This window comes from Scyliorhinus canicula, chromosome 17 (genome assembly GCF_902713615.1).
Source record: "Scyliorhinus canicula chromosome 17, sScyCan1.1, whole genome shotgun sequence".
Taxonomy (NCBI): Eukaryota; Metazoa; Chordata; class Chondrichthyes; order Carcharhiniformes; family Scyliorhinidae; genus Scyliorhinus; species Scyliorhinus canicula.
The window spans coordinates 126,279,413-126,300,362 of record NC_052162.1 but is presented as its reverse complement, the minus strand read 5'-3'; the positions used below and the strand labels follow the sequence as shown (position 1 = coordinate 126,300,362).

General features: G+C 44.4%; 1 protein-coding gene across 1 annotated transcript; it reads left to right on the top strand.

Moving 5' to 3' along the window:
* The first annotated feature begins 542 nt into the window (after positions 1-542).
* On the top strand, positions 543-3,150 carry LOC119951214 (gastrula zinc finger protein XlCGF8.2DB-like). The gene is made up of 2 exons (XM_038774249.1): positions 543-978; positions 1,395-3,150. Exon 2 carries the CDS (start codon positions 1,726-1,728, stop codon positions 2,860-2,862), a length of 1,137 nt encoding a protein of 378 aa, XP_038630177.1. The 5' UTR covers positions 543-978; positions 1,395-1,725; the 3' UTR covers positions 2,863-3,150.
* The last annotated feature ends 17,800 nt before the right edge of the window (positions 3,151-20,950 follow it).

Sequence of the window (20,950 nt, the reverse complement as noted above, 5' to 3'; positions counted from 1 at the left end):
TGTCCCCTTAAATGTCAGCCATCTCCTGGGGAAACCAGCCCTTGAATTGTGAACATTAGGAAAGAGACCATCCTTTTAGCCAGACAAATAAATGTGTCAAGCTGAGGGAGCAAAGGATGTCAATGTCTTTAAGAGAGAGAGAGACCTGGGCCAAGCTTTCCAGAGTCTGCACCCTCCCTGGATTCACTTCCTTTCCCTTCAGTTGCTGCAAGTGACCAATTGAAGGTCAGAATGAGAAAATAGAGTGTTTTACTCACAGATGTGGGAGACAGGAGGAAGATTCAGTCTGTATGAAGCTCAATCTTCATTCGATTGGCTGGATGACCAGAGTCCTTCCGGTCCTCCAACTCTTTTCATTGGTCAGATTCTCATTTTGACAATCGGGTTGAAAGGCTCGCACATGCGCAGCTGCCCTTCTCCTTCAGGCCTGCGCAGTCCCGGGCCGGGGGAGGGGAGAGGTCACCGAGCGGCTTCTCGCTCTGGCCGGAGCCGTCAGCGGTTGCCTGGAAACCTTTTGTCTCGACGGGGGGGGACGGGGGACGGGAGACGGGTGGTCGTGTCCGCGCGCTGGGCCTGTGCGCTGGATCCCTCATACGTCACCACGGAGTAAAATGATCTTTATTGGCGGATTCAGACAGGACTCTATTGTGACGTCACAATGACTCAGAGGGGCGTTCCCAGCACACAGTCTCCCATTGGGGCAATATCACCGGGCACAGAAACAACACACTGCGGATCGGACAGCAGCTCAGCGCCCCCTGGGGGGCCGGAGGGGTTAACGCGCGGGTCCCACTCCAGGAGGGAGATTAACCAATGGAAATCCGGGGAGGACCGGAAGCTAGTGTTGCAGTCACTCAATTGTGTCACTTGGGTGCAGGGGGGCTTCCTCCACTGTCTGCCCAGCAAAGCTGCTGCTCCTCTGTCTGTGAATGAAGATTGAACTTTACAGACTGAAACTTCTTCCTGTCTCCAACATCTGTGAGTAAAACACTTTTCTCTCCCTTTCCATATTTTTTCTCATTCTGACCTTCATGTGGGGCCTTACAGGAACATTCTGCTGTATCTTCACCGACTGAAATAATCCTATCCATTAAACACATTTTTCTCTGTCTGTTTTAACTATCCATTATCCATCCATGAAACACATTATATCTGTCTGGCAGCCTGCATGAAGATTTTCAGGTCTCTGTGTCCAGGAGTGTCAATCAGCCTGAATCAGCACCTTCAGGAGAATTGGGAGGGTGAATATTAGATACAGCAGAGTGAGAATGGAGGGAGAGTGTGTGGGATGGAGATTTACAGCATTTGGGAATGTGAGAGAAGGAACTAGAATGATATTTTCTGAATTTCTGCCCTGTACTGACAGTGATACATTTTGTAAACTCCTTTTACAGGATGTTAGAAAGGGAGGATTTGCAGACATCAACACAAACCAAACTTCACATCAAAATCTGACAGAGTCACGCAATTCATGGGAATCTAGGAGGAGAAATGTTTGTCTGCTCTGTCTGCTTCTGAAGGCTTTAAACATCAGTGTGACTGGAAAAGCAACAAGACATACACACAAGTAAGTGGGTTCTGCCGCAGCAACTGTGGAAAGAGCTCTAACAAGTTACACAGCCTGAAAGAAATCACATCATTCACAGCGAGGAGGGACCGTACACGGGTTCTGTGTTAGACTTCAGTTGATTGTCTAACCTTGAGAGACACAAGAACACCCGCACCATGGAGAAACGTTGGAAATGTGGAGACTGTGGGAAATTATTTAGGTATCCATCTGCAGTAGAAACTCATCGACGCATTCACACCGGGGTGAGGCCATTCAGCTGCTCAGTGTGTGGGAAGGGGTTCAGTGTTTCATCCAGCCTGCGGAGACACCAGCGAGTTCACACTGGAGAGCGGCCATTCACCTGCACTGAGTGTGGGAAGGGATTCACTCAGTTACCCAATCTGCAGACACACCAGCGCGTTCATAATGGGGAGAGACCGTTCACCTGCTCTGACTGTGGGAAGGGATTCAGTACTTTATCCCAACTGCAGATACACAAACGAGTTCATACTGGGGAGAGGCCGTTCACCTGCACCACGTGTGGGCAACGATTCGCTGAGTTATCCAGCCTGCTGAGACACAATGTCACTCACACCAATGAGAGGCCCTTTAAATGCTCTGACTGTGGGAGCAGCTTCAAAAGCTCTCAGGTACTGATGGAGCACCAGCGCATTCACACTGAGGAGAGACCGTTCAGCTGCTCGCACTGCACAAAGAGGTTCAGAACGTCAACCACCCTGCGGGGACACCAGCGGGTTCACACTGGGGAGAGTCCATTCACCTGCTCTCACTGTTGCAAAGGATTCAGTAATTCATCCACCCTCCGGGCACACCAGCGAGTCCACACTGGGGAAAGACCGTTCACCTGCTCTCAATGCGGGAAGGCATTCACTCAGTTATCCAACCTGCTGAGACACAATGTCACTCACACCAATGAGAGGCCCTTTAAATGCACTGACTGTGGGAGTGGGTTCAAAAGCTCTCAGGGACTGATGATCCACCAGGGCACTCACTCTGAGGAGAGACCGTTCAGCTGCTCTCACTGCACAAAGAGATTTAGAACGTCTTCCACTCTGCAGGAGCATCAGCGAGTTCACACCGGAGAGAGGCCATTTACTTGCTCTGTATGCACGAAGGGTTTCACTCTGCTGTCCAGGCTAGTGACGCACCAGCGAGTTCACACTGGGGAGAGGCCGTTCAGCTGCTCTGTGTGTTGGAAGGGATTCACTCATTCGTCCAGCCTGCGGAGACACCAGAGAGTTCACCAGCAATTACAGGCATTGGATTCTGTTGTTAATCACATCCAGGACTAAACTGTGTTGATTCTGCCACTTGGTGAAGTGGGAGGGTCGGACGATTTCTTTCTGCTGGACTGGCCGGTCTCACGACTTTGCTTCCAGTGGGCTGATGCTCTTTGAGCCTGGGAGAGCACAGTTCCACTGAAATGATCCACAAAAGCTGATGAAGTATATTTATTTTATCCTGATAGTTTTTCCTGCCACTACAGGCAGATCTAATGGAAATATTGAAAGAATTGGAAAAATGTATATTGTCTTGAAGTAGGACAAATAAATCCAGAGGTCCCGGAATGATGAGAGGGATAGAGGTGATGTTCAGAAGGATGAATTGCATAGATGTCAGGTAGAAAATACAACGGCGAATCAGTTGAAATATTGAAAGACCAGAGGGGAAATGGAGAAACTAACAAGAAAGGCAAGGAGCGTGCATGAAAAGAGACTGGCAGCGAATATAAAGGGGAATCCCAAGATCTTTAAACATAGAAATAATAAGTTGGAAAAGAGAGCTGGGCCGATTAGAGTAAAAAAAAAGGGGGACATTTCCCAGTCTTAGACACAGGGCTGGAGAATTATGAATGTTACACCCTTGTTCAAAAAGGGATGCGAGGATTAAGCTGGCAACTACAGCTCAGTCAGTCTGACTTCAGTGGTAGTCAGAAGTCTACCTGTCCCAGAAGTGGGACAGAAGTGTCCCACTTCTGGAAACTATAGTTTGATGCAAAATCAGTAGTCACTTAGACAAGTGCAGGGTAATTAAGGAAAGCCAGCCTGGATTCATAAAAAAAAAATTATGTTCAACTAACTTGCTGGAGTTTTTTAAGGTAGTAACAGAGAAGGTTGATAAGGGCAACACTGTTGATGTGGTGTACATGGGTTTTCAAAAGACATTTGATACTGAAATTAACAACAGACTTGTGAGAAAACATCTAATTCATGGAATAAAAGGGAAAGTTGGCACTTGGATATGGAATTGGTTGAGGGACAGGAACAGAGAGTAGTGATAAATGGTTGTTTTTCAGACTGGAGGAAGGTTTGTAGTGGAGTTCCCCAGGGGTCAGTATTCGGGGGCCAGTGTTGGGACCCTTGCTCTTTCTGATATATATTCATGACTCAGACTGTGGTGTTCGGGGTTTGATTGCAAAATTTGCAGATGATACGAAGATTGAAGCATTGTCAACTGTGAAGAGGATAGTCTTGAACTTCAAAGGGACATTGACAGGTTGGTTGATTGGGCAGACAAGTGGCGGATGAAGTTAAGTGCAGAGAAGTGTGGGGTGATTCATTTTGGCTGGAAGAATATGGAGAGACAGCATAAAATAAAGGGAGAAACTCTAAAGCGGGTTCAGGAACAGAGGGACCTTGTAAATGTATATAAGTCATTGAAGGTGGCAGGGCACGTGGAGAGAGCAGTTAATAAAGCACATAGTATCTCAGACTTTATTAATAGGGGCAATGAGTACAAGAGTAAGGGGGGCATTGTATAGAGTACAGAGGAGATTCCAGAGGTAAAGAACTGTAGCTAGGAGGATAGATTGGAGAGATTGGGTCTATTTTCCTTGGAGAAAATAAAATTGAGAGGAGATTTGATAGAGGTATTCACAATCATCAGGGGTTCGGACAGGGTAGATGATGAGAAACTGTTCCCACTGAAGAGAGAATCAGGAACGAGAGAGCACAGATTCTAAGTAATTGGTGAACAAAGTAAGTGGTGTGAGGGAATGTTTATTCACCCAGAGGGTGGTTGGAGTCTGGAATGAACTTCCTGAGATTAACAAGGATGATATCAGAGCTGAGAGGGTTTAAGTTTCAGGAGAGATTGAACAGGTTGGGGATATTTTCTCTGGGAAAGAGAAGGCGGAAGACTGACCTGAGAGAGACTTTAATGGATGTGATAGGATTGACATCATCAAGTCATCACTGTGATTGCAGGATGGAAATTCAGAACTGACAATTCTAGTTGTCACAGAAAAATCCTTCCTATCAAACTATAAATCTCTGTCCCCACCCACTCCTTCCTCCCTATTAACTGTAACACTAATTCATCCCACTATTCTCCTCCTGCTTTTCCTCAATTCTCCTCCCCTGAAGCTGCTGACTCTGGGGTTCAGTTTCACCCTCACCTGTTGCTCTCCCCAATATGTCACCCAGGTGTCTAAATCTTTACACCTGATTAAAGTCCAACATGTTTGTTTCAAACACTAGCTTTCGGAGCACTGCTCCTTCCTCAGGTGAATCACCCGAGGAAGGAGCAGTGCTCCGAAAGCTCGTGTTTGAAACAAACCTGTTGGACTTTAACCTGGTGTTGTAAGACTTCTTACTGTGCTCACCCCAGTCCAACGCCGGCATCTCCACATCATCTTAATACCTGAAGTTAACAAACTGCTTTGCTAAGGGGGGGCCGTCACAATCCAATCCAGTGACCACCCAGATGTACTTTGTGTCAGGGTGGGGTCACTGCCTCCTCCCCTTTTCATCCCAGGAGTTTGGAGACTGGGCTCTGGGTGAGTAATGACGGCCGCAGCTCCCACAAATCCCCCCTTCCCCCTCCCCGTTGTGGAAACCGCTCTATCCGCCGATCGGGAGGACGTCCCGGGTCTGCACATGTCTAAGGGAGATGGGGCTTTCCATGTAATAATAATCTTAGTGTCACAGGTAGGTTTACATTAACAGTGTAATGAAGTTACTGTGACAATTCCCTAGACCCACACTCCGGCGCCTGTTCAGGTACACAGAGCGAGAATTCAGAATGTCCAATTCACCTACAAGCACGTCTTTCAGGAGTTGTGGGAGGAAACCGGAGCACCCGGAGGAAACCAATGCAGACACGGGGAGAACGTGCAGACTCAACCCAGACAGTGACCCAAGCCAGGAATCGAACCTGGGACCTTGGCAATGTGAAGCAACAGTGCTAATCTCTGTGCTACCAACCCGTCCAGATGCGGGGGAACGTCCACCCCTGACCTTCCTGCTGAGGTATTGACCAATGGGAAAAATGGGAGGACCGGAAGGACTCTGATCCTCCAGCCAATTAGAGCGCGAGCGTTGTGCGAATGAAATTTGAGCTTCACTCAGACTGAAACTTCCTCCTGTCTCCAACATCTGGGAGTAAAACACTTTCTTTTCTCCCCCTTTCCATTTCTTTTCTCATTCTCACCTTCAATTGGTCACTTGCAGCAACTGAAGGGAAAGGAAGTGAATCCAGGGAGGGTGCAGGCTCTGTAAAGCTTGGCCCAGGTCTCTCTCTCTCTCTCTCTCTCTCTTAAAGACATTGGCATCCTTTGCTCCCTCAGCTTGACACATTTATTTGTCTGGCTAAAAGGATGGTCTCTTTCCCAATGTCCACAATTAAAGGGCTGGTTTCCCCAGGAGATGGCTGACATTTAAGGGGACAGTAATTAATATCAGATAGAGATATGTCTAATGTTATATGGTACAGATTCGATATATTATCTATGGATCTGTAATATAGTACATTTATTATTATTTCTAGTTTTGGAATATAATACTGTAGCTACGTTATATATTTCCAGTCATAAAGTCAGTCCAGCACAAGTGGGCAGCACGGTGGCACAGTGGTTGGCATTGCTGTCTCACGGCGCCGAGGTCCCAGGTTCGATCCTCCCAGGTCACTGTCTGTGAGGAGTTTGCACATTCTCCCCGTGTCTGCGTGGGTTTCACCCCCACAACCCAAAGATGTGCAGGGTAGGTGGATTGGCCACGCTAAATTGCTCCTTAATTGGAAAAGAATTGAGTATTCTAAATTTATTTTAAAAAAGAAAAAAAAAAAATTCCGGGACTGGAGTTCATTCGGCAACACTGACTCTCTGTCACGCAATCCAGTCAGTCCCATTCCCCCTCCATATCCCCGTTCCCCTGCGGGATTTTCACAGTAACTTCATTGCAATGTTAATGTAAGCCGACTTGTGACACTAATAAAGATTATTATTATTGAAACATTGTTTCCCCTCAAGTGCCCATCCAATTTCATTTTGAAATAATTGATCACCTCTGCTTCCGGTAGCTTAAGGCAGCGGGTTCCAGGTCTTCATCTCTTGCAGCCGAAATCCTCCCTCACTCATCCTGTGGAAGCTTTGGAAAAGGTGCAAAGGAGATTTACCAGGATGTTGCCTAGAATGGAGAGTAGGTCTTACGAGGAAAGGTTGAGGGTGCTAGGCCTTTTCTCATTAGAACGGAGAAGGATGAGGGGCAACTTGATAGAGGTTTATAAGATGATCAGGAGGAATAGATAGAGTAGACAGTCAGAGACTTTTTTCCCCAGGTGGAACAAACCATTGCAAGGGGACATAAATTTAAGGTGAATGGTGGAAGTTATAGGGGGGATGTCAGAGGTAGGTTCTTTACCCAGAGAGTAGTGGGGGCATGGAATGCACTGCCTGTGGAAGTAGTTGAGTTGGAAACATTAGGGACCTTCAAGCGGCTATTGGATAGGTACATGAATTGTGGAGGAATTATGGGGTGTAGATTAATTTGTTCTTAATCTAGGACAGAAGTTCGGCACAACATCGTGGGCCGAAGGGCCTGTTCTGTGCTGTATTTTTCTTTGTTTTTTCTATGTATCTCAATGATACAGTTCTCTATATTACTCACATTCTGAATCCGGTTGCAGAAATAAGTTTAGCTTGCAGGCTGCATGGAGGTTTTCAGATCTCTGTGTCTTGGACAAGAAGTGGTGAGCACGGGTCTGTCGAATGAGGGTGAAAGCATCTTCAGCAGGTGTGGATCTCACAGCACGGTAGCATTGTGGTTAGCACAATGGCTTCACAGCTCCAGGGTCCCAGGTTCGATTCCGGCTTGGGTCACTGTCTGTGCGGAGTCTGCACATCCTCCCTGTGTGCATGGGTTTCCTCCGGGTGCTCAGGTTTCCTCCCACAGTCCAAAGATGTGCAGGTTAGGTGGATTGGCCATGATAAATTTCCCTTAGTGTCCAAAATTGCCCTTAGTGTTGGGTGGGGTTACTGGGTTTTTGGGATGGGGGGAGGTGTTGACCTTGGGTAGGGTGCTCTTTCCAAGAGCCGGTACAGACTCGATGGGCTGAATGGCCTCCTTCTGCACTGTAAATTCTATGATAGAAGACAGAATTGGAACAGCACTAATAGGTGAATGAACCCCAGGAATGACTGGGTAACAATTAACAGCAGTTTCAGGTCTGACTGAAAATATCATTGTGATGAACTGCCCAAAGCGGGAAACCAGGGTCATCAAAGTGACACATGGCAGAGAGAATTCTGAGGCTGAATGTGATGATGATCAGTCTGAAGGAATTGTCTTCATCACAAGGAGCTTCGGTCCAGTATTTTATTTAGCGAATGCAAAGTCCCCCAGCCGAGCAGTTTCTTCTGGTCCTGCTGTGTTGGGTGCGGATAGGCCTCCGCTGTGTCTGCGGATTGGACATTCTTCTGTGAGGTGCTGCACAGGGAGCTGGTACTAATGCCCCATCTGGGGAGGTTGGTTAAGCAGGAGCCCTGGCCGGTCCTGAACCTGTGAAGTGTGGACCACTCTTTCCTGGGAAGGTTGAAAGCAGGCAGCTGTTGGGTTGGGTTTGAGATCAGGTACTTGTTTGTCAAGTCCAATGATTCCCATTCATTTGCCCAGGTGGAATTTGCATTGACGTCCTATGTGGGAGGATTTTTGCAGATTGGCCTTTTGGATGGGAGCCGTACCGTGGATGGGCTGAATATATCAGGATGAAGTAATCCAGTGTTAAGTGTGTTCGTCAATGAAGGGAACTGGCTATTTCTGATCGGTAAAAGGGTCATTGATTTAGCCATTTTAATGTAAATACTAAAGCCCAGTTTAAAACCCATTTTAAAATGGATTTCATCATATAACTTCAAGCGTAACTTAGATTACAAATACACACAGCGTGCAGAATTTGCAGTGGCAAAGCACAGAATTTAAAACATCTAAAAAGCGAGCTAAAGTTTATGCAACATTTGACTGAAAAGTCAAATTGATATTATAAACTGTCCATTGTTCTAATGAACAGAATTGCAAAAGCTGTGCAGCCATACCACAATCTGATCAAGGTCACCATGACTACATGAACCCACCATTGTTCAGAATACAGATCATAGCGCAGTCAGCAATAAAACCAGTGAAAGCTGGAATAGATTATAAGAATATATCACATTCCAACACACACAAACATCTAAAAATGCAACATATCCAAATATATGTTGCACATTGATGATTGGCAACTAACCATCCAACCAAATGCATTTGAAACCCATCCAAACCAATCAGTACATTGCAGGGGAAGGGACAGATGGAGTCTGACTGATAACATTCTCTTTAAACATAGAGGTCCGGGCAGCCATTTTCCATCCAGGATCACTTTATACCTTTTACCTGACTACTCGCTATCCTTATTTCGTATTTCCACTCTAACTCTTGAACTTTGCGCAAGCTGTTTTGCTTTGAGCAAGAACTATTACTGTATTTTGAAAGTTAAACCTGTTGTAAACCATTAAGCCAATTATTTCTCTTTGAAGTCTTTTGCTGGCAAGGGCTTTATTGAGAACATTTGATTTGTAACCACAATAAGATCTTAGCCTCTCAATTATAATCAATAGACACAATAAAAGATTTTTATTTCGCATCCGAGAAGTGTAACTTAAATTCTAATGAGTTTTGAAGTGTATACGGGACTACACTTAAACCACACGGTAGATTCATACAGTCAACCACTCATTCAACTCTGCTGTGTTAGACAGTGGCTGCATGTTATGGGACAGGGTTTAGAAAACTCCAAAATATATTATGGAGCTCACCTTACCGGCAATTGTTTATTGAATTTGGTTATGATGAGTACAAGAGCCTGCCTTTCAGGTGTCATTCAACAGAGTTCTGAGGCGCTTTTAATCAACAAAACAAACTTTATTTTAAGAATGTAGTTCACATTTGTATAACCCCACACAATAAGCATTTTTATCAACTACAAGCATAAAGACCCCACACAGCTACAGTAATCTACGTATAACCCTTAATGAATTCCCCCTTTAACTGTTCCAATTCAATAACAAAATTCAAGTAAGACCAGAAACCCCTTTTCAAAGGTGTTGGCCAGCACACGGCACTCTTACTGGTATAAAACGTGTTAGTGATACACTGTTCCCCTTCTCGAACAGCAGGTTTGAATTCCTCCCAGTAAGCAATTATCTCTTAAGTTACCAAGTAGTTCAGAAACAGCTTTTAAAATGAAGATAGAGAAACACTTCTTTCAACCTGTGCAGTTCAAAATCGATCCAAACTCAAAGCCAAAGTAAAACCCACAGAGCCACAAACCAGCTTCAAACACAAAGCGAAAGTAAAAACTCACAGAGCCACAGCCCAGCTCCACCCACACAATGACATCACTGAAGCCATGTGAGAAGACAAAAACATTTCTTAGAGGGTCATTCCCATGGCACCTCCCCCCAAGAAAAAAAATAAACCATCAACTTCAAAGATGGTTTCATTTTTCACCTTTTCACTTGCCCATTAATACCAATCGGGAATAAACATACATTTTTTTAAACAAAAACAAAACGGGCAAACATTGATTATAATACTGTGGTTATAATAGTCCATTTTAGTTCTTCTTCCACCATCGAACCTGCTTCTCTTCATCACATTTGTGGCAAAGCATCAGCTATCACATTTTCTCGTCCTGCACATTTATAATTTTTAAATGAAATGGCTGAAATAATAAACTCCATCGAAACAGTCTGACATTTTTATTCCTGAATCACTCCAGAAACGTCAATGGATTATGATCAGTATATATATGTAATTGTTTCAGACGAATTGCTGGCAACGTAAATGTTAAAATGTTGCAAAGCCAGCACCAAGCTCAAAGTTTCCTTTTCAATTGTTGATACTTCCTCTGGTGATCATTCAATTTCTTGGAAAACTATCCAATATGCCGCTCTATTCCTTTGTCGTCTTCTTGCAAGACCACAGCACCTACGCCCACATCACTCGCATCAATAGCCACTTTGAATGGTTTTGTATAATATGGGGTGGAAAACACAGGAGCAGTGGTTAACACAGCCTTCAGGCTGTCAAGTGCTTGTTGACACTCCGCCGTCCACTGAAATTTGCTACGCTTCTTCAGCAAGTCCGTCAGTGGAGCAACCACACTGCTAAAATCTGGCACAAATTTACAGTAAAAACCACTCATGCCAAGATGCATTATTTCCCTTTGTATCGAGGGTATTGGAAACTCCCCAATAGCTATCATTTTCGCATCCCATGGGACCATTTATCCATATCCAATTGTCTGGCCAAGGACCATATGGCTTTTCCAAACTCACTTTTGGCTCGGTTTACCACCAAACCTGCCTCTCTGAAGTCGATCGAATAACCCCATCAGATACTTCAAATGTTCTTTCCATGTCTGACTAAAAATCACCAGATCGTCTATATATACTGCACAATTGGGTAATCCTGAAATGACTTTGTTAGTTAACCATTGAAATGTGGCTGGGGCTTTTATTGTGCCAGATGGCATAACTTTGAATTGTATATACCATTTGGAGTCACAAAAGCTGAAATCTCCTTCGCCCTTTCAGATAAAGGTACCTGTTAGTAACCTGTAAATAAATCTAGTTTGAAGATAAAAGCTGATTGTCCCATCTTCTCGATGCAGTCCTCCAATTGTGGGATTGGATAAGAGTCTGTTCTTGTAACTGCATTAGCCTTTCTATAGTCCCACACACAACCGTTGGTACCATCTGGTTTCGGTACCATCACAATGGGTGAGCTCCATTGGCCACTTCAATTGGCCATTTTTAAGCATACTTTCAATTTCTTTTTCAAGCTGTGCCAATTTTAAAGGGTTAAGTCTACATGGCTGTTGCTTAATTGCAACAGCATTTCCCACATCTACATCACATATAACCATTTTAGTATCTCCACAAACTTCCCCAAGTGATATTAATAACTCTGTCAGGTCAGTTCGTTTTTCCTCTGGAAGGTAACTCAATAATTTATCCCAATTTTTAAGAACATCTTTGTTATCCAATTTAATTTGAGGTATGTCAAATTCAGAGTCATCTGGATTTGGTTCTTCACTTTGAGTTAGAATTACTAAAACCTCTTCCTTTTGCTCTCCTTCTATTTGGCGTTCTTACGAAATAATTCACCTCACGCAATTTCCTTTAAATCTGATACGGTCCACAGAACCTTGCTTTTAAAGGTTCACCTACCACTGGTAACAATACAGAAACTTTATCTCTACTGGCAAAACTACTTTTGCTTTCTTGTCAGCTACCTGTTTCATCACATGCTGTGTAACTTTTAAATGTTGTCTAGCCAATTCACCTGCTCTATTTAATCGTTCCCTAAAATTTGACACTTAATCCAATAATGTAATTTCAGAATGCTCACTCACCAATTTCTCCTTAATCAATTTAAGTGGTCCTCTTACCTCATGACCAAAAATTAGTTCAAAAGGACTGAATTTGGTTGACTCATTAGGTGCATCCTAATTGCAAACAGTATGAATTGAATTCCTTTAACCCAATCCTCTAGATAATCTTGACAATAAGCCCTCAACATTGTCTTTAACGTCTGATGCCACCTTTCTAACGCTCCCTTCGATTCTGGATGGTACGCAGTTGATTTAAATTGTTTTACTCCTAAGCTATCCATAACTTCCTTGAATAACCTTGAGGTAAAATTTGGTCCTTGATCCAATTATATTTCTGTGGGTAGTCCATATCTCGTAACAAAATTTAAGCAACTCCTCCACAATCTTTTTAGCTGTAATATTGCGGACTGGAATGGCCTCTGGAAGCCTAGTAGACACATCCATTAAAGTCAAAAGATATTAGGGCCTCACGGTAGCATGGTGGTTAGCATCAATGCTTCACAGCTCCAGTGGTCCCAGGTTCGATTCCCGGCTGGGTCACTGTCTGTGTGGAGTCTGCACGTCCTCCCCGTGTGTGCGTGGGTTTCCTCCGGGTGCTCCGGTTTCCTCCCACAGTCCAAAGATGTGCGGGTTAGGTGGATTGGCCATGCTAAATTGCCCATAGTGTAAGGTTAATGGGGGGATTGTTGGGTTACGGGTATACGGGTTACGTGGGTTTAAGTAGGGTGATCATTGCTCGGCACAACATCGAGGGCCGAAGGGCCTGTTCTGTGCTGTACTGTTCTATGTTCTATATTGATTCCCACTTTTCGTTTTAGGAAGCGGTCCTACGCAATCAATTAACACCCTTGTGAAAGGCTCCTCAAATGCCTTTTCTGTTGTAACTCCGCCAACTTTCCTGAACTAAAATTATCCAGCTCATCCTCCACCTGTTCTTATTTTTTTCCAACCATCTGATCAAAAATTGTTTCTGATAATTCAACATCATCTTCACTCTTTGATTTCTCCTCTTGTCTTAACCTGTGACTTTGCGACTTTGTTACTACACAATCAGGAAAAATCCTAGGATATTCGACCTTCAACAAATCTGTTGTTTGGTTTTCCGGTGGCTTATCAACCACAGTAGGCATCACTCCTCACTGCGATCCAGCTATATCGTTAACCAAAATAAACTGTATTCCTGGACAAGATAGTTTGTATTATTCCTACTACAACTTCACCACTCTTCACAACCTCACCTTATATAATGGAACACTCTTCTCACCCTGAATTCCACTTATTAGCACCTTTTCTGGCAATATTCCTCCCAAACTACATAACTTCTCATCTCTTACCATCAAAGATTGACTGGCTCTCGTATAGGGGCTGATTTAGCTCATTGGGCTAAATCGCTGGTTTTTAAAGCAGACCAAGCAGGCCAGCAGCACGGTTTTATTCCCGTATCAGCCTCCCCGGACAGGCGCTGGAATGTGGCGACTAGGGGCTTTTCACAGTAACTTCATTGAAGCCTACTTGTGACAATAAGCGATTTTCATTTCATTTCATTTTCATTTCATCTCTTAAAATTCTGACTTCTTTACCTACTCCTTCTAGTACACATGAGTAAACTTTATCCACACAAATAAATTATTTAAAGAGATCTGGCACCGTCTTATCAATCACCTCTTGATTAGGCTGTACATTTATTTGCACCTCCTTCGCTTCACTTGGGCTTTCCTTTACCACTTTAACAAACCCCTCTGTCTTATCCTGTTTTACCACATCAGCCTTCCCAGTGCTTTTCTTCAATCCCCAACACTGTGACTTTACATGGCCTAGTTTATTACAGTGAAAACATTTGAAACTTTTCATTTCTCTTTCACCCTCCTGGATTTCTTTTTTAACCTGAGGTACACTATCCTTATTATCTCCCATCAGCTCACCTTTACCTTTATCACCTGAGTATTTCTCCTTTCCCCAGTTTCTATCCCTCACAGGCTGAAACTGATGTCGGAAACCAAGCTTTGATTTATGAACTAATTCATAATCATCTGCCATTTCTGCTGCTAATCTCGCAGTTGTTACCCTCTGCTCTTCCACGTGAGTTTTTACTACATCAGGAATTTAATTTTTAAACCCCTCCAAAATTATCATTTCTCTGAGAGCTTCATACGTTTGGTCTATTTTCAAAGCCCTTATCCACCTGTCAAAATTACTCTGTTTCATCCTTTCAAACTCTATGTATGTTTGACCAGGTTCTTTCCTTAAATCTGTAGGCTTTGTCTGTAGGCTTCAGGCACTAGTTCATATGCACCTAAGATGGATATTTTCACCTCCTTGTTGGTCCAAGATATCTCCTCTGAAAATGATGCAAACACTTCACTCGCTGTACCTACCAACTTTATTTGAATCAGTAAAACCCACATGTCCTGTGGCCATTTCCTTTGTTAAGCTGCCTTCTCAAATGAAATGAAAAAGGCTTCCACGTCCTTCTCATCAAACCGTGGCAATGCTTGGATGTATTTAAATAGATCCCCACCAAACCTTCGACTATGACGCTCTTTCTCACTATCTTCATCACTATCCTCAGACTAATTGTTTACCTTTACGTCCGCCAATTTTAACTGACTTTCACGTTTCATGGCCAGTTTCTGAAGTTCAAAGTCTCTCTCTTTTTCTTTTTCCCTGATTGGTACCTCCCTTTCCATTCTGCTAGGGCTATTCGTTCTTTTTATCTTTCTTCTCTCTCCTTTTCGCTTTCCTTTTCCCTCATTTCATATTCAAGCTCCTTTAATTCTTTTTCATGTTCAATCCGCTTGATCTGTAATTGAATTCTTGCCATTTCCAATGATTCTGACTGTGTCTAGGGCAATTTTAACTGCACAGCTACCGCCGCAATTATCTCTTCTTTCCGTACTTTGTCAGGCAATGTTAACTGCAATGTTTTTGCCAAATCTAAAAGCCTTTTTTAGTCTCTGTCCGTAAGGTACTGCATGTGATCTTCTCCACCTCCAACAACGTATGAGCCTCTGAAAGAGCCATTGTCCACAACACATTCCCTACTTAAGCTGGAATACACCACCTGAAAAGCAAACACAAATATGCTCACCCCTCACTGTCTTTAAGTTCACTAAGCCAAACCAATCACGAAAAATAGACTTTTATCCCACGAGCCCCCAATTTGTTATGGGACAGTGTTTAGAAAACTCCAAAGCATATTGTGGAAATCATCTGACCTACAACTGTTTATTGAATTTGGTTACGAGTACAAGAGCCTGCCTTTCAGGTGTTATTCAATGGAGTTCTTAGGTGCGTTTGATCAAAAAATACAAGCTTTATTCTAAGAATTTAGTTAACATTTGTATAACCCCTCACAATAAACATTTTTATTAACTACAAGCATAAAAATCCCACACAGCTACAGTAATCTATGTATAACTCTGAATGAATTCCCCCTTTAACTGTTCCAATTCAATAACAAAATCCAAGTAAAACTAGAAACCCCTTTTCAAAGGTATGGCCCAGCTTATGGCACTCTTACTGGTATAAGACTTGTTATTGATACACTGTTCCCCTTCTCAAACAGCAGTTTGAATTCCTTCCAGAAAGCAATTCTCTCTTTTAAGTTATCAGGCAGTCTGGAAACAACTTTTAAAATGAAGATAGAGAAACACTTCTTTCAACCTGTGCAGTTCAAAACCAATCCAAACTCAAAGTAAAACCCACAGAGCCACAAACCAGCTTCAAACTCGAGACGAAAGTAAAAACTCTCAGAGCCACAGCCCAGCTCCACCCACACAATGACATCACTGAAGCCATGTGATAAGACAAAAACATTTCTTAAAGGGGCAGTCCCATGACATGTACCTCAACAGGATGTGGATCAACTTGTCAAAAATGTTACGCCGATTCACCTCGTAGTGAAGATCGACACAAGGTTAAGGAGTATAAAATTCTCTTTGTTTCGGTTTTGTGATATCAACACATTGAAGTCACGAAAAAGAGTGGGGATTCCGTGCAAGATAGCTGGAGTCAGTCACTTCACCAGGACTGCTGTAGTCTCTGGTGAGATATCCTTTATGTGGAATAAACCTTCCATGAAAAAGACACACATACAACTGGACATTTAGCAAGATAAAGCAATTGTTTTACAAAGTCAATGGATGTGCAGTTTACTCAATCAGGACGTTATTGTATCACCTGAACGATACCTGATGTTTCTAATCAGAGTGTTTGAGAAGGATTGATGGCATCTGGTGATAGGAATCAGAGAGAAACAGCATTAAATACACATTAATCATTCTCCCATTGTCCAATGAAATTCACTCGTCTTCCAGCTCTCTGCTGAGTTTCACGCCCGGTTTAAGATAAAGAATGTCACTCTTTACCTGGTTTTCTAAAAGTTTGTTTCTTCCAGTCATTCCAGTCAAAGGTCCGAGTGGCGTGGAAGATTCCTCGTTGCTCTGCACAGATGAACTTCAAAACAGGTTGTGCTGATTGAGCTTTTAAACTTTATTGTCTTTCTTCTCTCAGAGGGTTGTGCTACATTAGCCCTCTCTGCCTCAGAAGGTGGAGGCAGGTTCATTAAATATTTTTAAGGTGAGGGTAGCTGGACTCCCGCTGGGCAAGAGAATCGAAGGTCATCGGGGGAATGTGGAACTGGTGACACAACCAGGTCAGCCATGATCTGAATAAAAAGTGAAACAGGCTCGAGGGGCCGAATGGGCTATTTCTGCTCCTATCTCACAACATCTTCATCTTTCAACTCGACTGATGTGTTGGCTGGTGTAGGCTTGAGAGATGAACAGACACTTCCAACACTGATGAAGGTTCAACTCAATTTTATTAACTACTTCTAATTAACTAACACATGAGGACTGTGGGTCTAAATAATGCTAACTTGAACTAGAGACCTCAGCCTTGTCCGAACCAGTTGATTTTCTCAGCAAGTGTTGTGAGTCTGTGCTGGGCTGGATGAGTTCCTGTTACACTGAGAGGCAGCACCCAGAATGAGCGGGACCTGTGGTGCCCTCTGCCTTTATAGTGTGTGTATTCTAACTGGTGATTGGCTGCGGTGTTTGTAGATGTTGATTGGTCCCTGTGTGTGTCCATCAGTGTGTGTCTGCACCATGATATGTGGTATATGTTATGACATCGACAAAAAACATCTCCGTTCATTCCATAGTTAACTTGTCTCTCCCTCTCTTTGTTACCTGTTGTCCTACAGTCATATAGGCAGACTGGGATTGTTTCCGCTGGAGTTTCGGAGAGTGAAGGGTTGATCTGATTTAAGTAAATAAGATCCTCAACCGTATTGACAAAGTAGATGTGGAAAGGATGTTTCCTCTTGCGGGTGTGTCCTGAAATAGGGGGGCACTGGTTTAAAATTACGGGCCGCCCTTTTAGAACAAAGACAAGGAGAATTTTTGTCCCTCAGAGGGATGTGTGACTTTGGAACTCTCTGCCTCAGAAGGCGGGGTCACTGAACATTTTTAACACAGAGGTAGATAGATTCTTGTTAAGTAAGAGAATCAAAGGTTATCGGCGGAATGTGGAGCTTGAAATACAATCAGATCAGCCATGATCTTATCAAATGGCAGAGCAGGTTCGAGGGGCCGAATGGCCGGCTGCTCTTCCTAATTCATAGTTTCAGATTAAAGTTCATTTTCCAGCCTTAAACATTTTAAATTCGCTTTTTGAGATAAGTTCAAAATGGCTTCTTTTTGAACCAAGAACTGGTTCTTTATTTGGCCAAGATCTTCCTTGGGCCACTTTAAGATTCAATGGTCAGTTAAAGCCTATTCCAAACACAGACATTTCTCCTCATTCTGAATGGTGCAATATATTTTCAGTCTGTGCTTTTTCAAAAAGCTTTTTCAACAGTCAATGCAGTGGAACACTGTCACTCTGCATACTTTTCCAGCTACACTGATGTTTAAAATCTGTTGAAGCAAACAGGCAAACATTTCCCTTTCTATATTCAAAAAACAAAGATGTTCCGCTCCCCGAATCGAATGATGGTCAGATCTTGCTGTGATGTTTGGTGTGTCTGCAAATCCTCATCTTTTAATATCCTGTAAAAGGAGTCATCACTGTCTGTACAGGATAGAAATTCAGAACAGAAATTCTTGTTTCAATAGAACATTCTTTCCTCATTCCCCCAAAAGCTGTAAATCTCCATCCCACACACTCTCCCTCCATTCTCACTCGGCTGTATCTAACATTTAAAAAAATAAATTTAGAGTACCCAATTCATTTTTTCCAATTAAGGGGCAATTTAGCGGTGGCCAATCCACCGACCCTGCACATCTTTGGGTTGTGGGGGTGAAACCCACGCAGACACGGGGAGAATATGCAAACTTCACACGGACAGTGACCCAGAGCCGGGATCGAACCTGGGACCTCGGCGCCGTGAGGCCACAGGGCTAACCACTGTGCTGCCATGCTGCCCTGCTGTATCTAACATACACCCAATATTATTAATATCAATGTGTGTAATGTACAGTGCTCAATTACATAATTAGAGACACATGGAACTGTGAGTGAGAACTTTAGGTAGCGATTGGTGTTGAGCCTCCGAGGTGAAGGAATTGGAGCTGATCAATAATTTCAAAATGAAATTGAATGGGAACTTGAAGGAAATAAACTTGCAGAGGAACGGGGATAGAGAGGGGGAATGGGACTGACTGGGTTGTTTTACAGAGAGTCGGCATGGACCCGAGGTTCTGAATGGACTCCTTCTGTGCTGCAATGATTCTATAACTGGAAATATGTAATATAGCTACACTGTTGTACTCGAAAACTAGAAATAGTAGTAAATGAACTTAATTACAAAAACTATAAATTTAAATATCTAAATTGTCCCCTATCACCATATTAGACATCTCTCTAACCTATATTACTATATTGTCCTGGGTCACAACTGCTGGTAAAAGAACATAGAACATAGAACAGTACAGCACAGAACAGGCCCTTCGGCCCTCGATGTTGTGCCGAGCAATGATCACCCTACTCAAACCCACGTATCCACCCTATACCCGTAACCCAACAACCCCCCCTTAACCTTACTTTTTAGGACACTACGGGCAATTTAGCATGGCCAATCCACCTAACCCGCATTGGCCATTTAGCATGGCCAATCCACCTAACCTGCACATCTTTGGACTGTGGGAGGAAACCGGAGCACCCGGAGGAAACCCACGCACACACGGGGAGGACGTAGTGACAGTGACCCAGCCGGGAATCAAACCTGGGACCCTGGAGCTGTGAAGCATTTATGCTAACCACTATGCTACCGTGTTGCCCTAATGCTACCGTGCTGCCCTTCAAGGCACACTTCAACCATGGGAGCGTGGGGGCTGGTGGAAAGCGGATGACCGAGAGAGTGGATTGAGGGCGGACCTTGAGTTTCAATATGAATGGAAGTGAGGTGGAGAGATGTTTATGACCAGGGATTTTCAAACTATGGGTCACGACCCGCGGGTGGGTCGCGGGCATGTGTTGGGAGGGTCGCGGAGTGACCGTATGTGGCATTCCCGATCGTGGGAAGATGTCCCCTACAGCTGCGACCGGCTTTTAAGAATGCTGTTGCGGGCAGTTCCCGATTGGTTGCAGCGTTTGAGGGGGCGGGGCAGTGCGAGGCTGGGCTGTGTGCTGGTCACCGCGTACGGGGGAGTGTGGGCAGGGGGGTGACAGACATACACGTGGGTGCGCGATGCTAACAGTGGTGGCCCCAGCTTGGAGCTCCGTGCTGGTGCTTGTCCTCTGCGCGCTGCGCGGCTCGTCCCCCACCACCGATCAACAGTACGCGACCTGCAGCTCTGTGGTCAAGCTGTTCAACAGCCGGCACAACGTCCGCCTGTACTCTCACGACGTGAAGTACTAGTCTGGAAGTAATCATAAAAATAATCTTTATTAGTGTCACAGGTAGGCTGACATTAACTCTGCAATGAAGTTGCTGTGAAAATCCCCCAGTCGCTACATTCCGGCGCCTGTCCGGGTCACAGAGGGAGAATTCAGAATGTCCAATTCACCTCACAGCACATCTTTCAGGACTTGTGGGAGGAAACCGGAGCACCCGGAGGAAACCCACGCAGACACGGGGATAACATGCAGACGTTATCGTACAGACGGTGACCCAAGCCGGGAATCGAACCTCGGACCCTGGCGCCGTGAATCAACAGTGCCAACCACTGCTGCCGTGCCGTCCAACTGGTCAGCAGTGGTCAGTGGAAGTGGTCAGCAGTCTGTGACTGGGGTGGATGCAGCTACTGGACAGTGAGAGCGAAGCCAGGCCAGGTTTTCCAGCGAGGTATACCGGTCAACCGAGGCCAATACGATTGACGTATGTCAACACGGGAAGAAACCTACACAGTCACCACTTTGTGTGTCCACTCTCTGGAAACCAGGAGGTAAGTGCCTTGCTGGGCAGGAATGAGCAAGTTAAACAAGCTCATTGCACATCTAGATAATGGAGCAGCTCTGATTGGCTGGAGAAGCAGAGTCCTTCCGGTCCTCCTGGTTTCCCATTGGTCAATTCCCCCCGCTGACAGACAATGAGGGGCGGAACCCCAAGTGGGACCCTCCAGCCGCGCTGAGCTGGTGTCCAATGGGAAAGGCTGGAAGACTCGGACACACACTGGTCAGTGTGCCGCTTTGTCCCGATCCCCGCCTCACCCCGGACATGCGCATATCCCTGAAAAGTTGCACATGCGCATTAGTCCCGATAATTGCACATGCGCTCTTCCGACT

Coding starts and splice junctions, on each gene's coding strand:
- LOC119951214 (XM_038774249.1), top strand. CDS start 1,726: ATGGAGAAACGTTGGAAATGTGGAGACTGTGGGAAATTATTTAGGTAT.